The sequence below is a fragment of the Botryllus schlosseri genome, chromosome 7 (genome assembly GCF_051294905.1).
Source record: "Botryllus schlosseri isolate E-star chromosome 7, Bs_hap1, whole genome shotgun sequence".
NCBI lineage: Eukaryota > Metazoa > Chordata > Ascidiacea > Stolidobranchia > Styelidae > Botryllus > Botryllus schlosseri.
Window position 1 is genome coordinate 4041101 of NC_137242.1, and position 17051 is coordinate 4058151.

Here is a 17051-nt window from a genome sequence, read left to right on the forward strand (position 1 = left end):
GATACTGTAACCGACCATATATAATAATATACCACCCTCCTCGCCGCGCAAGCGGCGTCTACAACCGGGCCGTGCTACAACTCGGTAAATACGGAATCATGATAAGCAGGGGTGGGCAACCTGCGGCCGTAGAAGGAAATTTGTGCGGCCGTGACACGTAATCTAATTGGTATGTGTTGGCGGCCGTCGACAGGCAAATTGAATTTACGAATTGACTCCCAAATTTTTGAGAGATTTAATTAATGTTGAAATTTTGTTCGCGCTACGCACGATTCAATGCTACACTTCATTTTTCGGTTTTAATATAGTAGTGCCCTTTGCAATCGGAGTCCCACAGTAGAGATGCAAACAGCAGAGGACCATGATTCGCCCCATTTAGAAATGCCAACTTGGAATCATGTGCTTGTCGCGAAAGAAATTGGTTTCTGGTGCGTTTAGGCGATTCCAATATATTTTCACTATAGCCTACCGACAATCTTGATGCGAGGTCAAGAAATAACCGCACGCAACAAAGTAACAATTGGTGCACCCCAAGATGCATCATCGTGAGTAACTTTGCCCTAAATTCCCGAAGACACTTACCTCCCTGAAATGTTGCATTGTAACGGAGATTGCTATTGTGACGCAACCATCCCGTTTGGAAGCAGGTGAGAAGCAGCGCAAACCGCAAGTGTATTAGCCATTGTTGCGCAGCGGATGGAGCGTTCACACTCTCATTCTCGTGCGGACTTGCTCCTGGGTTTACATTCGATACTGAAACTTCCGATCGAATATATTCTTTCGGGACTGCGCCATTGTCACAATTAACTTCCAAGGGTGCATACTGCATATAAATCGCTTCTCGGAGATTTTGTTTAGATCAGTGGTTTCAAACCTTTTATTAACCTCCTCGACTTGTCAAAACAACAAAGATCTACTACATTAAACATCTAACGCACAAATATATGCAATAGTGATCCACAAAATGAACTGCGCACCAGCAACAGTGTTGAGAGAACATCACCATTTATACATGATTGTCGCACCCGGCATAGTGTGTCGACTCGACACAAGCAAATCTCACGACTCAGTGAAATTGGTTCATGTCACACTTTCCATTTGGCTGCAGGTAATTTGATAGTAATTTTTTACCAGCTTGCCGAGCATCAAATTTGATAAAACGGGTATCAATCGAAAGCTGACGCTGTACTGGTATGATCGCAACATGGCACCAAGATTGAGAAACATATTTTTAACGAACATATAGCGCCTTGGTCCAAGGCCGTTAGCCGATACGCGCCACATATTTTTGTTTCATTAACAACAACCGTTTCTATCTAGCAACTCATCTTGAAGTTACTGCGGTTATGTATGTCACAGGAGAAAGTGGACTTTTGCAAACAAATAACTCCAACAATTAATCTGTAAACAGCAATAAGTTTGTATCAGTAAGTTTTTGGCAATTTTCCAATTAAAATGAGTTATATGAGTCATATGGAATGCTATACCCTCATCAATACGGGACCTCCCATACCACTCCTTCAAAAAGGAATTATTCAGTCACCTCATCTCCCATTACCAATGATCCGCTTGTCTCACACCAAATTTTTTTGTTTCTTCAGTATTTTATTTTTATGCTGAGCTGAATTGATTGATCCCAACCAATGCATCCAAATTTATGACACGATATCTGTATTTGTTAATGCAGGGTGTGATCAGACTAGTTGACCCTACCCAAAGTCATATCGGTCACACCATGTCCTATACCGTTAAGTTCATTTATTGTTGTTTCATGTGTCAATGATGTTTTCTTTACGGTTGGACAAATCAATAAATATATCTCTCTCTCTCTCTCTATAGCACAGTAGAATATTTCATCTCAGACAGCCATTCTTTATGTGTGTCGTAAAGTTTTAGTAGTTATGGAGCGAAACTGCCTCGATATTTCTCTAATTTGTAAATGCAAATTAGGTTTTCAACCATTTTGCAAATTTGGACCTTTCACGGACCCCTTGAAAATGCTTTGCCGACCCCCCGTTGAGAACCACTGCAATACGCTACCTCACTCGGTATTAGAGCGAGTGAGCAAAATCTACTTAACGTGTACTTCGAAAAGTAGAAGACTCACCAGCGCCGATTACCGACTCTTTCCGCGTGATATACAAAAAATCACATGATATCAGAACTCAGAATTTCGGTCAAGCAATTTTCATTCCATAATATCACAATATAAAACAAGAAGTACGGACATGAAAATCAGGCACTTATAGCATGGATGCAGATAGTCTCAAATAGTGTTAGGGGCAAATCATCTTTCAACGACATCACAGTCATATCCTAACACCGCAAAGACATCGACTTCACCATTACCGAGATACTTTTTTGCCCCTATACTAGCTGCACCCTTGCGGCAAATGTGCGCGTAAAAACTGTCTGCATCAGCCTCGCGTACGTAATATAGAACGATACGCGCTACAGGCATGATTATAGTAGATGAAGAACACATACAAAACGTGGCTTGCAATAAGAACGTGAAACGAGATGATTAACAGTAAAACAAAGATAACTTATCTACGTTCGAACACTGTTTGCATGTGGAATTGAAGATCACGAAAAAGCTCAAATCCTTTAGGACCTGATACTTGTTTACAGAGGCGGTCAAAGAAGTCGACACTGATACTCAAGTAGAAGTAACGAATTAAATTTCAACTCGATTACAAGTAGAACTAGCGATTTGCAAGACACGTCAAAACTACGTCAAGTTGAAGTAGAAAACGTAGGTTTGAATGGTACTCGAACAGTAGATTTGCTCGAGGGTCACATACCTTTACCAGTTGATCCGAGGTGGTCCATTTGTGTGTCTTAACACAAAATCACTAATGGCACTGCAAATGGATACAATTTTCGAAGATACATTCCGCTACCGTGAAATGGGAGCTCATACGACAGTTTCACTCGGAGAAGTGATGATAACGTACCCTAAACTATTTCTACCTTTTAAAATGAAATGTGTAAAATGCAAGTCATTTTGCCTAAAAACTGTTGAGCATAAGAGGAAGTAGCCTAAAACAGAACCACTTGAGCAAAAAAAGTAGAAGTGCTTCGTTATAGATAGACCATCTCTGCTAGTTTATCGACAGACCCGTTCAGGTATATTCACGCATGTAGCAGCAGCTTAAGTTACATATACATTGGAAAGAATTTGAAGAGCAAAAGGTCGAGCATAGTGTTAAGTTGCAATGCGGCTGATTTATTTGAAAAAGCTCACAAGATGCATACTAGATAGCCGGATAGAACAGTGATTGTGATGACCGAAATGCGATTAACGCAACACGCAGGGCTAAAAGTACGTGCTGTGCTGGGAACATAGAAATACAGATTGTGAATAATAACCGAAGCATATAAATAAGGAATGAAAAAACAGACCAGTAAGTTATGAAGGCTAAAACAGGATCGTAGGCACAATCGCGTATCAATCGTAATGATTTGAGTATTGAGGGACGTTTTTACATAGCATTACCGCAAAGTGTAATGAAATAGGTAGTGAAAAAATACCGAATTAACTTTACGTGGTGTCACACTGGCATTACTTTATTTGCGGTGACATAAAAGGCACAAGCTTGGACTTACCAAACGGAATGCAAGTGCAACGAAATATTTACGGTCCAAAAACACCATATTATATTTACATGGATTTCACCTGGCTTCGTTTTCTTTGTGGTCGCGTAAAAGGTAAATGTATGAACTTTCCACATCATCCACGCTCACACGACACTCCAAAACAAGCCAAATACTCAGGTATACTCGGTTTTGCCCCGCCCAATAGAGACGGGGGCTATAGGCAGTTGACTCAAGGAATGGAACTAACAACAGCAAATCGATTTGAGACGAAATTTGCCACAGACTGACAACGCAGGCAAGTATTGGCAGTTACAACTAGAGCCCGAGCAATATCAGATTTTCAATATACCGATACCGATTCCACCGATAACTAGCACCTTCGCAGATATATGCAGCCGGTATTCAAAAGATTGGGCGTCTAGCTTAATGCACATTTCCAAAACTTCGCAGCAATGATTTAAACAGCTTTACCGTCATTGCTATGCTAGGACAATTGGTGATGAAATAAACTAGAAAGGCTGCATCTGGACATCTGTAAGTCATAAGATATACATCAATATTTAAGTCCAGTATTCCCATATGATAATTCTCTGCCTCCCGAATGCCAATATTTTTTACCTCTAATGGTCGATGCAGATAATTCTTTCAGAGTGTGCATTATCATCGAGATGATTCGCTCGGGCTCTAGTCGCAATTAATGCTTACAGCATTACATTGTTATACAGAATGCGCTTTGTCAAACAAAGCCTTTGTTGACTGCAATGCGATGGGAGCAGGTGGTGCTCCGATTGGACCAGGGTAGGTGGCGTTCAAGGATAGTCGTAAACGTCCTCAATATTTTGGTAGACATCTTCCTCCTCCGGGTCGCTATGTGACGATTTATCGGACCAGGAATGTTCGCTATCCGCTCCCTGAATGAAATATAGATGCATGTAATTCAGAGTTTGTTGTATCACATACATACAAGTATGGGTTATACGTGTTGCATTACAGCAGTGTTTGGATGATTGAAGCAATGACTTGACTCGACTCGAGTCACTTTGCAAAAATTACTCGAGATGACTCGGCGTTTCAGAAATTTAAATTGACTCGTGACTCGGTGTAAAATTCACGAGTCAATTTCAAGTCATCGAGTAATTGCTGTCGACTAAATCGACGCATTTTGTATACGATCGAGTGGTTCGTAATGCGGTGATGCAAGAAATGAGATGATTTTATCCGGCCCGCGAGGCAATTTTGAGTAGACTGAAAAATGCGTGTATTATTAAGCACATTTCTAACAAATGTTGCGATTTTTAGTAAGAAATACTTCCATTAGTCCCTCATGAGATCACGTGTCAAGGGTGTTCACACCCAACATTATAGCCATCCGACTGCGGTGTTGTGGCTTCTACAGTCAACGTTAGGAGCAGGTCGCTGACATTGACACCCAATTCCGAGCAGGCAAGAAAGTATCTAGCCCATTCATTTGAGTGTTTTATAGAAAAACGGACTAAAAACTAGTTATTAACAGATGTAAAAATGCCAATGCGACACCGTTACATGAGGGTTTCGGGGAAAATATAATAGAAGTATGATAATATAACGCAAATTCCAACGTCCGCGTTTACGCAGTTAAATCGTTTGCATTCCTCACAACGCATACGCAGGTTTGATGCCAGTATACCACTAAAACAAAGGGGGCATATAAATATGCCAACTTATATCATTGTTAGAGCAGCTGTTTCATCGGTTTATAACTGTATTCAGCCGCCTAATCATTGTATTATTGCCAGTTCCACTGTTCGCGAATAAAGGTGCAGCTAGAATAGAATCCCTATGATTCATAATATACTGTAATATACTATTGTCTGTATAGGCTGGTTAATGAAGTATTCAAATGAGAAGCATAACCGTGTAATTTGAGGTATTTTGGGATTGAGGAATTTCGGTGTGGCCCGCGAGCGATTTAAAGTGTTGAATCCAGCCTAGCTTGGTCCTCGACTCAGAGGAAATGGCGACTCAATATGTATTTCAAGTAACTAGAGAGATGCGAAAACTCGGAATCATGCCTCGCACTTCGAAAAGTCAACTTGACTTGAATCGAGTCACAATGACTTGTGCCTCGCGGTAGCGACTTGTTCCCAACACTGGGTCAAAGCAGTCGTCGTTAGCACTGAAATTCAAGTGGAAATAACAACATACATTTCTGCTCAAGTACAAACATCGATCAGTGGTACTTAAGGCATATTTTTTGGCGCTTCTTCGATATCCGCATCAGATCGAAACAGTGTTTCACATGACACCAGCAAGTGTTTCCCATGAACACGATACAACTTTATAAACGTCAAAATATATTATTTTTTTTGCCTTTGGAGAGACCGATATTAGGGTTGGATGTGGGTTCGGGTCAAAGTTGGGGTTTAAGGTTACCCAAGATTACGTTTGGGGGAGGGGAATATTAGGGTTGGAGGAGATGGGGATATTAGGGTTGGGGGAGGGGGGATATTAGGGTTGGATATGGGTTAGGGTCAAAGTTGAGGTTAGGGTATCTCAAGATTAGGTTAGGCTGGGGGGATATTATGGTCGGGAGAGGGTGGGATATTAGGGTTAGGTATATATTGGGGTTGGATATCGTGTCCCTCACCCCAAAACCTAATCTTGGGATACCCTAACCCACCGCCAACTCTAATATTCCCCTATCCTCCAATCCTAATATCCTCCCTTCCCCAACCCTAATATCCCCGTCTCCTCCAACCCTAATTCTGCGATACCCTAACCTCAACTTTGACCCTAACCAACCTCCAACCCTAATATCTCCCTTGCCCTACCCTAATATTCCCCTCTCCTCCAAGTCTAATATCCCCCTCCCCTAACGGTAACCTTGGGATACTCTAACTCCAACTTTGACCCTAACCCACATCCAACCCTAATATCTCCATTCCCCAAACCCTAACATCCCTTTCTACAAAGGCAGAAAACAATTTATTTTGACGCTTATAAAATTTAAACGTGTTCATGGGAGACATTTGCTGGTGTCATGGGGAGCACTGCTCCGATCTGGGGTGTATATCGAAGAAGGGGCTATTTTTTTGGCCACTTTCATTACATACTCAAGTGGCTATGATTGTACTCCTCACCTGGAAAAGACTGTCAAAATTCACCAACAGATCTTCGATGCATCCGATTTGTTTCGCAGTGTCACCCACGCAGTCCTTGTCGTCGACCCCCATCAGCGTGGGGCCGAATACAATCGCCAGATTGTGCAGCGTCATGTCGTTTTCCTTCTCAAACATGGAAACCCTGCAAAAATGACACAAATTGGAAACGCGTCCGTCGACTTGAAACACGGGTTCCAAGTTACCGAACTAAATGCTCAAGAATTGCTTTCAATGTCAGCTTGTGTCTCTGCGGGAGCGCTTTCACCAACTGTCGGTACCTCTCGAGTTTGTGATCTTCACCTGGATGATTCGAGCCTGAAAATGAAATCCAGATCGCAAATATTATATACGAATGTATGCATAATATTTTAATATAATATCATGATACATATCTAGGTATGAACAATATGTACTCTTGATGGATAGTATCTCCTACACCCGTGTTTCTCAACCGCTGTCCGCGGACCAGTGCCGGTCCGTGGCAAGTTAGATGCCACGCCAAATGTATCAAAATTTTATATCCCACCATCAAAATGATTGGACGATTGTCCATTACAGAAATAAAACATGGGATTTTAAATTTATATACAAGTTTAGGACGTATTTTCTGCATGATATCGTGATAGAGAGTTCACGGGCTAACTAGGGCGTGCGGCACAACGGTGCAAGCGTTAAACGAAACAGTTCGAAAGTATCCTGCAACTCGTTTTGGAGAAGTTATACGCGAAAGCTACGGAGAATTTTAAACAAACTTCGTTAAATTCTGACAGTGCAATTGAGCAACACTTGGCGTATAACAGAAGCTATATATGAAGAGCTTCTTGGAGGTACAGAACTTCAATATACAGTTGAATAGTATATTCATATTGAAATGAACCTGAATATTTTCGGCTGACACTCGTCAGGGGTAATCGTCAGCAACTTGTAGAGAATTGGAAAGGACATTGTATATCAACAATCATATCACAAAATATGATGTCACCAGCATGAAATTTCGAATGAGAGAGCGTTCAATGTACTATTTTTAGGTGAAACGATTGTTGATATACAATGTTCTTTCCAATTCTCTACTAGTTGCTGACGATTACCCCTGACGAGTGTCAGCCGAAAATATTCGGGTTCATTTCAATATGAATATACTATTCAATTGTATATAGAAGCTATATAGCAAACAGCAAAGTCGCGTTTCTTTCATAGGAGACCGAACAAATTTGTGGTCTCTAGCAGGACTTCGCGAGCTTCGCCTTGCAGAAACTTCGATGGAACCACGTATGATCATCTAAGACAGGGGTCACCAACACGCGGCCCGCCAGGTCATATTTTGCGGCCCGGCAGTTCATATTTTGCGGCCCGCGACATGATTCGAGATTTCGGAAGAAAGCTAAGAAAACATTTTGAAATTCTGAAATTGACGTGCAATAGCCCAAACACTTCCAATACCGAGACGCCTAGAAAACTGCTTAGGGCAGTGGTTCTAAACTGAGGGTACGTCCCCCATATGGGGGCGTGAAAGCATCTGAAGGGGCCGTGGAGCTGCGTTCAACTAAATTTTTTTCGCGCTCGGCGCGATTTTCCTCGAATTCATAGTTATAGCTAGTGCTCTGTGTATAATCCGGAATTCTTATTATAGAATTCTCTCATCAACATTCATAACCTTCCATACCATCAAACTATCCGTTCGAATACCCAGCATTATGGATGCATTTTGTGATATGAAGATAAGGGGGCGCGAAATTTTTCAGTATCATATAGGGGGGTATAAAAAAGGTTTGAGAACCACTGGCTTGTGGCTTACCCACAAGATTAAGCTTCAAGTGGGGACGGTCTTTCAGCTAGTTAGGCTACGTATCTCGCTAGTCCCAAAAAGCGTTTCTAGGTATCGTGCACAGCTCGCAGTTTAAAATAAAATGAAATTGATGACAGTGATACTTTGTTGTATTTTTATTCCCTTAATAAAATATTACTTTTTTGTGGTCACTATACCCATTGCCTATGTTAGGTACAACAGCGTTGTACTGACGTAGAGTTTTAAAACGTGGTTGCCCACTTTATATCGATACTGAATTTATGCGGCCCGCGGCCGCTACGAAATTTGAAAAGTGGCCCGCGACCCGTTTTGAGTTGGCGACCCCTGATCTAAGATAAAAAAAGACAGCAATGAAGGAAGTTTCCAATATTACATTTGAGTTGCATACGTTTGTCGTGATTAGATTTAGGGCTAATTTTGATTATTGCAGTTTGAGCGGCCTGCAACATTTGTTTTGAAGTTTTATCAGTCCGCGAGGTCAAAAAGGTCGAGAACCACCGTCCTACACTACGTTAAATATTTTATATAATTTATGTTGCTCTCAATTTTTTTTACCTGCAACATCAATCCACCGCGTATACAAGTGACTCGTCAATATCGAGCCGCTGAGAGACTTGCACCATCGCTTGAACGCATTCGATACGTCGTGCACGTTCAAGTTATCCATCATAGACGTTTCGCGGGCGTTGTTTTGAAAACTGGACAGCAGATTCGAAGTCTTGCTGTGCGTACCGCTTAATCGGTATATTCCTCTAGTGTCCATACCTGAAGCATAAACAATAAGCTTCATTAACACGTATTTGAGTACTTCAAGGAAGTAACGGTACTTCATCGGTGGATTTGGAATTGGAAATGAAAAAATATATGGATTTCAAGATGTTAGCCAAATTTCGCATATTGCAGCAAAACAAACGCATAAATCCCATCGAACGCCTGCTTTTCCTTTTATCGGCGTGATTTTTTCATTTTTCGTATAGCACTTTTTGATTTTTACATGGCCGCAAAACTTCAAAACATTTGCACAGAGTACTGCAGCACTCCCGTGAATGTCTAAACCACGCGTTTACACCGCAACATACCATAGATTATTACACCCTTTTGTAATTTACCTCCTGTATAAAAATGCATTACACGTGAGCCTCGAAGAGATTCATCGCTAAACCTAATGCGCATTAACGTCTGAAATATATTCGAACGTCTTGGGTAATATCTGTGGATTCATGAAGATGTCACACTCCCAGGACAGGATTTCCCGTATATATAACCATTCTAGCCAGTCAGCCAGCCACCTTGCTTGTATCTTCTTCCACTTCAAGAATAAGTGCCAAAATCTGTGCAGTACACCGGACAGAATGTTTCAGAAAAGTTTAAAAACCGTTGAGGTATACCAGAGCTATGGTTATAAATAAGAAAACACTTATTTTTCCAAGTGACGTGAAAGGTTAATGTTTGAAATACACATTCACTCTTACTATGTATGACATAAGAGTGAGTGTAACTTGAACTCGAAGCCTAATATTTGACTCGGTATCCAATAAGTCATATGCTCGATTTTGCCATGCGATAATCATACCGTGTCGCTCCACGTATGACAAGCATTTCTGCACGACGATGGGAACTCCGTCACTGGTCAATTGCATATCTTCTAACGTGGGTCCAGACCCGCTGTCCGCACGTTTGAAAGCTGCCAGCCACGAGTCGGTGTCGGCTTTTGTCTCGGACTGGATGAAATAAAACCTAGAAGAGAGATAATAAATTACATCACAGTATCTCACACCTAAACGCTTCAGCTGCTATGATAAACGTCACACAGCAATCATCTACTCAAATGGAAGAAGAAGCAATGCAATAAATTTCTGCTTAATTATCAGTAGAACTAGTAGATGAAAGGTTTGAAAAGTCCTCAATAAAGTAGAATAAAAGGCGGAATTTTGGCAAAGAGTTGCAAACTATAGGCATGGCAGACTACATTTGAAATTGCAGGATGCATCTGACTGGTATACAAATATATGCATTCACAACAGTGATAGAGGGGCTATTTCATGCGGTTTCGATGACAGTTTCACTGATGAAAGTGATGAGGACTCGACCCGAAACTACTTTTTACTTTTCAACATTAAAAGTGTGTCGTAGCCTAAAACATAGCCACTTTGGAAAGCGACGCAAGTTCAGTACACTTCAGTTTGATATCAAATCATGGTTCATTGTCATAAGCATGAGAAGGTACAGTAGTACATGAAGCTTGGCTCGTTTGGCACTATACACTGCTCCTGTAGCATGTTCGGGAAAACCAGAAAGTAGATTAGTAATTAGTAGGGCGATTTTTTTACCTGAAAAACTAAAGATTTTAACCTAAAAAATCAAAATTTTGACATTTTTTTACCTTAAAAACATAATTTCGACCAAATTTTGACATCATGTATGTAAATTAGGTGTCTTCACACATACCGTGAGAATTATACTACTTATCTTCATTTATGGTCGGAACTGTCTGTTCTCACGAAGTAGTTTGGCTTGAAAAAACTTTTTTGACTTGAAAAATGAAAAATTTTTACATGAAAAAACTTTATTTTAACGAAGTCCAGACCTATGAAGAAATCCAGTATTTACATCACGTATCACGGTAGAAATAATTAAACTTTGTTGTAGTACAGCGAAAGATACTTTCCTACATTCTCGGGTAGAAAGTGTCCGTCCTTACTAAGTAGCCTAGCATGCCAATAATGGAGGAAGAACGTTCAAGAGCAGCCGTTTTTGGCTGGCAACACTCAAGTTGTGCGTACACTGCTGGTGACAAACCGTGTTGCTTCATTCTGACAATGTTGTCTACATCACAATTTTTCATCATGCGCTTCTTAATATAAGAACCAATTCCCACGCAGTCTTACTTCGGCTAGGATATTGCGGTACGTTTAGCATAACACCATGTCAACCTATTTGTTTCATTTGACCGTCTATGATTCACAATGAGCAGACAATGGGACGTTTACAACGGTAGGCCTATAAAGTAGGCTACGAGCTGTAAAATGTCAAATGATAGGTTCACCGATAGTGCAAACATCTACGATACAAACGAAAAGCAGGTTTCAAACAAATTTTGATTTTGAAAACAATTTTGACAACTTTTTGACCTAACGCTACAATTTTGACAAAATTATAACGTTTCACAAATTAGATTAGAATTAGATTACTGGCATTTCGCTTTAATTAGTCTAATGAGACCACTAGAATTATCTAGAACTATCTAGTTGTCCCAGTCTGGCTGAGGTAGCCTACAGTACAGACATGGAGCACCGGGAGCGCAAAAATATCACTATCTTAGAAATGATATTCCAACAGCAAGAATATAACTGCTTACTTGTCACCAAACGAAAGTATGATCGACTGAATCGCTTCTCTGGTCGGCGCCAGGCTGCTGTAGTCAAACGGTGCCGGATCTTGAGACGAGGTCACAGCTAAACGAAATATATTGCTTTGCAGTGAATCTCTCACACCTTATTTGTTTTAATCAGAGGCAACAGTCAGAATTGGTACTCAATTGGTAGTATAAGAAACGCACAAACTTCTACTCAATGACAACAAATAGTTGGGATTAACGAGTCATGTCAAAATTACTTCGTCTGGAAACGGAAAATGTAAAAGTACGAAAAGAACCCAAGTAGTTTCAAAGACTAAAATTGGTCTAGAGCAGTGGTTCTCAAACTGGGGGGCGCGAAGTTGTGGTCGACTGAATTTTTTCCGCGCTCCTCTCGATTTACCTCCAATTCACATTTATTGCTCTATATATATTCCGAATTTCATATTTTTGAATTCTCTCATCAACAGTCATAACCAATCCCATGAAATTGTTGAGTTGTCTAAAAAGTTTTTCATGAATAATTCACGAATTTCCAACCGTCCAAGGCCATTTTTTGCGAATCCAAAATTTTCAACCACAATAACTTCACTTCTACCGGTTTGAACTTAGAAAAAATTGGTAATCATCATTCTTTTAGGCAACCTACAATTTTTTTGGGTTGACAGCCAAATTTGAAAAAAAAAATTTATTCAGTAAATTCAAAATTTTCAAACTCCTGTGTGTTCACTAGGGGTCTTCAAAAATGACTTTTTTTCTCAAATTGTACTGGCTACTTGATAAAATTGTTAGATTACCTCTAATTTCAGCCTACACACCAAATTTGGTTCAATTCCAGCCAGTAGCCGCATTGCTACAGGAGAAGAAAGTTTCTATTTATTATATAAAAATAAATTAACAAACATTTTAAAATTTTCTGTTCACCCGTTGAAAGTGTTGGGTTTTCTATAGAAACGATGTCCACCAAATTTGGTTTAATTCCAACCAGTGGAAGCGGAGTTATTGCCGTCGAAAAATTTGGATTTGAATAAAATATTATTTATGGTGGGCACCACTATAATAAATAATTGAAGAATTGGTCACTGTAAATACTATTTTATTGATAATCCAAATTTTTGTTAATTTATTTTTATATAATAAATAGAACCTTTGTTCTCCTGTAGCAATGCGGTTACTGGTTGGAATTGAATCAAATTTGGTGTGTAGGCTTGAATTAGGTAACCTAACAATTTTATCAAGTAGCCAGTACAATTTGAGAAAAAAAGTCCTTTTTGAAGACCCCTAGTGTTCACATCTACCAGTTACATTCGAAGCAAATTTGGTGAGCACCGCTATTTAAGGCAACCTAACAAATTAATCAGTGAAACCCTGGAATACGTGAAAGTTATTTTGAACAACCCTGCTGACCACCTCTGGTTTCAATGTAGAGCAAGAAAATGTTCAGCCTCAATCAAACGAAACTATATTTATTTCCAATTACTTATTTCCGTTAGCTTTCGCAGGTCCAGCGTTTCCATTTGCGGCGCCGACTCGTCGTAAATGTGCAAATTTTTACCACGCAAATAACACCACATGTTCTTCCACACCGAGTCCAGCACGGACAGCGGTTCCACTTTTAGTTTGACGGGTCCCGCTTTATCGAAATCCTCATTCGCGGGCAGTAGGCTCTGAAGAAAAAATGAAATTTTAGGTAGGGGTCTTCAAAAATGACTTTTTCCTCAAATTGTACTGGCTACTTGATAAAATTGTTAGGTTATCTAATTTAAGCCAACACACCAAATTTGGTTCAATTCCAACCAGTGGAAGCGGAGTTATTGCTGTCGAAAAATTTGGATTATCAATAAAATAGTATTTACGGTGACCAATTCTTTAATTATTTGTTATAGTGGTGCCCACCGTAAATACTACTTAATTCAAATCCAAATTTTTCGACGGCGATAACTCCGCTTTCACTGGTTGGAATTGAACCAAATTTGGTGAACATCGTTTCTATATACAACCTAACACTTTCATGGGGTGGACAGAAAATTTTCAAATTTTTTGTTATTTATTTTTGTATAATAAATTGAAACTTTCTTCTGTAGCAATGCGGCTACTGGTTGGAATTGAACCAAATTTGGTGTGTAGGCTTGAATTAGGTAACCTAACAATTTTATCAAGTAGCCAGTACGATTTGAGAAAAAAAAAGTCATTTTTGAAGACCTCTAGAATGTAGGCAGATTTAAGCTAGCCCGGGGTTACCATATTTTGACATCCTAAAAAGTGAACTCTTTTCAAAAATTTTGAAAGCTATAATACCGGAGGGGAACACGGGAGATCTGGAAATTTTTTCGAGTAATAGTATTGGGTTGATTTAAAAGAAGGTTGTTTCTTCCTATAATACATGAGTTGACTAAAAAGCAGGTCACTTTCCCGATATTGTTCCCGAAATACCCGTCGGGGCGTCTTTTTCGTTTATTTTACAGTCATGGCGTTCGGCGCGTCGGAGTCCAATTTTTGTTCGCATTTTAACACTTTTTCTAGCAAAATAGAAAAAATTCTGAAAAAAGAGGAGATTTGGGTCGTCCTCCGAGGACACTTTCAATTTCTTGACAAAAGCGGACAGATCCTCTTAAAACAACGAAGAAGAATCGATATCACCAAGGTGAGTTGTAAAAAGTGGGACATGAAGTCGAAACTGAGGACTCAACACAATGACTTGGACTCGGACTCGAGTCATAACACTATGACTCAGACTCGACCCTCTGCTCGCAGACTTGGACTCGGGTTTGACTCGACTTGACTCGTGACTATAAAAGTGAGATTGACTCGTGACTCGGAACCTTGTGACTTGGTTACAACCCTGGCTTCGAGTAGATCAAATATTGTACTAAGCCCTAATGGTGAATTGGACACATCAATCACAGCAAAGGAAGCATTGACCAAATGTTGACATACGGTATATGTACGGTACACAAACCATCTGGAGTACATAATAAATAATGGAACTCATTACCTGCACATTATCAGGAGTTATCTCCTGTGCAATGCCGGACGTCCACTGCAACCTGGTTTCCGGTTTTTCCGCGCAGAACAGGTACGTACGGCCCGATTTTCGGGACAGCTCGAAACAGTGATTGAACCTGGAGATATACGATATGGTAGGAACAAAAAATGAGATCTTACTTCAAAGGACAATAAAATGAGCGACCACTCAAAAAGTTTGGAATCATTCAACACAAATTTCATTTCTGAATATGATTTAGGGTTAACACCAAAATGCTTTCGACCAGTGCGATATCCTGAACTGTAGCTTTTAGGCGGCTGTGTTGTCGATTACACTATTACTAATTTTACGGGTCTACGTCAGGTAATGTTGAAATCTTCAGCACTATCCTCCGAAGATGCTCAGTAGCAGGGTTGTGATGACTCGAGTAGTGACTCATCTCGAGTCGCGATTTTCTGATGACTCGACTTGACTCGAGTCATTTTCTCACAATACGGAAACGAATCGATTTGACTCGAGTCAAGCTGTGTATTGACTCGACTTGGACTCAGACGGCCGAGACCGACATTTCATAGTAATTTCGAAGAATAGTAAAGTAACCACGCTGTTGGTATCTCGCCTATTGGTACTGGTACTTGAAAATGCGACCAGAAACTGGTAAAAGTGAGGAAAACTATATTTTAAATGTGAACCATTCGATATAGCCAAACAGAGCTATAAAAAGTCGTTTTCACAAGACTTTCACTCGAAACTGAGCAGTCAACGGAATGACTTGGACTAGAGTCGTAATACCGTGACTCGGACTCAGTCCTCTGCTCGCTGACTTGGACTTGACTCGGTGGTCAATTAAAAATGACTCGACTACTTGACTCGAGTCAAAACTATAAAAGTGAGATTGACTTGTGACTTGGTTACAACCCTGGTGTCCTCGGAGGACGCCCAAATTTATTTTGGGGGGAATTTGTCCTCTTTTTCTACGAAAAATCAACTGAACGGCAGGGTTAGCTAAAAAAGAAACGAAAAATACAGCCCGACAGGTAGTTTGGGGGCGAGATCATAAAAATTACCATTTTTTGCCAACAAATCACCCGTTTTCTCCTCCGGTTTCATATATTATAGCTTTTGAATATATGAAAAGTGTCCCCTTCTTCGGATATGGTAACCCTAGTTTAGTACTTCGCGTAGCTTCATCCTCTACTTCCGGAAACAGTTACTCCTACTTCTACTTGAGTAAAAATTGACAACGTTAACTCTACTCCTACTTGAGTACCGACTACTTAAGTACAAGTTAAAACACATGTGCTTCTGACAGGTTGAAGCTTGGAGCTCACAGGATTTTGTAAAGGCGAATTCAAAGCAACGAAACAGAGAGCGTCGTACCCAGCCTTTGAAGCGATATCGGGCGTGTGCACGGTGACGCTGACAAGTTCCGAACAAGAAAACGAATCTTTAACGGCGTGCGGTTTCTCCGCGTCGCAGTAACTCAGCACCGAACACTCCAGGGTGCACAGCCGCCTTTGGAAGTCTGTCAAACGCAAAGACTCGGAATATTATCTGGGTTGTTATAACTGGAGTAGCAATTTTTTGTTGACTCGAGGCATTTTTTCAAAAATGGAAAATGACTCGGCTCGAGTCAATTTGTGTATTGACTCAACTTGTACTCGAGTCTCTACGCATGACTCAACACATTCTATATGACTTATCCAAGTCTTGTATATCCGGACTGATAATTGAAAAATAGGCCTAGAAACAGTCCTTTATCTGTTTGAATAAACATGTTTAGAGCGAGACAGATGAGTATATTACGAATCCGACGCCTATGATATCACTCAATAGTTTCACAGAAGTGAGTTGAAGCTGACATGATCTCGACACTGAACGGTAAACTTGGACTCAACTGTTAACACTATGACTCAAACTTGACTCGGTGGTGAATTGAAAATAATTCGAATTGGCTTGAGTCAAAACTATAGAAGCCAAATTCACCTGTGACTCGGAACCGTGCGACTTGGTTACAGTCCTGAGTGAATTCCATGTTGTGCAGGCTCGTGATAAATGATCGACTAAAGTCCTTGATTTACTGGTTATTCTTGTTGTCTGGGTGATCATTTGGCAAAGACCGACGGATTTGACGCCATTGGAGTAAGTGCCCCTTTGTTTTTC

At 40.3% G+C, this 17051-nt stretch overlaps 1 protein-coding gene across 4 annotated transcripts in view; it reads right to left on the reverse strand.

Annotated features, from left to right (window-relative positions):
- Nucleotides 1-2171: 2171 nt before the first annotated feature.
- Nucleotides 2172-17051, reverse strand: part of LOC145442605 (uncharacterized) — a 40982-nt gene continuing 26102 nt past the window's right edge. For all 4 annotated transcript variants that reach the window (XM_080320563.1, XM_080320564.1, XM_080320566.1 and 1 more), the window contains exons 12-20: nucleotides 16269-16413; nucleotides 14898-15024; nucleotides 13383-13569; nucleotides 11906-12002; nucleotides 10121-10284; nucleotides 9103-9312; nucleotides 6944-7055; nucleotides 6720-6882; nucleotides 2172-4511 (exon numbers count right to left, since the gene is read on the reverse strand). In XM_080320563.1, coding sequence (XP_080176689.1) covers nucleotides 4410-4511; nucleotides 6720-6882; nucleotides 6944-7055; nucleotides 9103-9312; nucleotides 10121-10284; nucleotides 11906-12002; nucleotides 13383-13569; nucleotides 14898-15024; nucleotides 16269-16413 — 1307 coding nt within the window. In that variant the 3' untranslated portion in view covers nucleotides 2172-4409. The remainder of the gene's footprint in view (nucleotides 4512-6719; nucleotides 6883-6943; nucleotides 7056-9102; nucleotides 9313-10120; nucleotides 10285-11905; nucleotides 12003-13382; nucleotides 13570-14897; nucleotides 15025-16268; nucleotides 16414-17051) is intronic.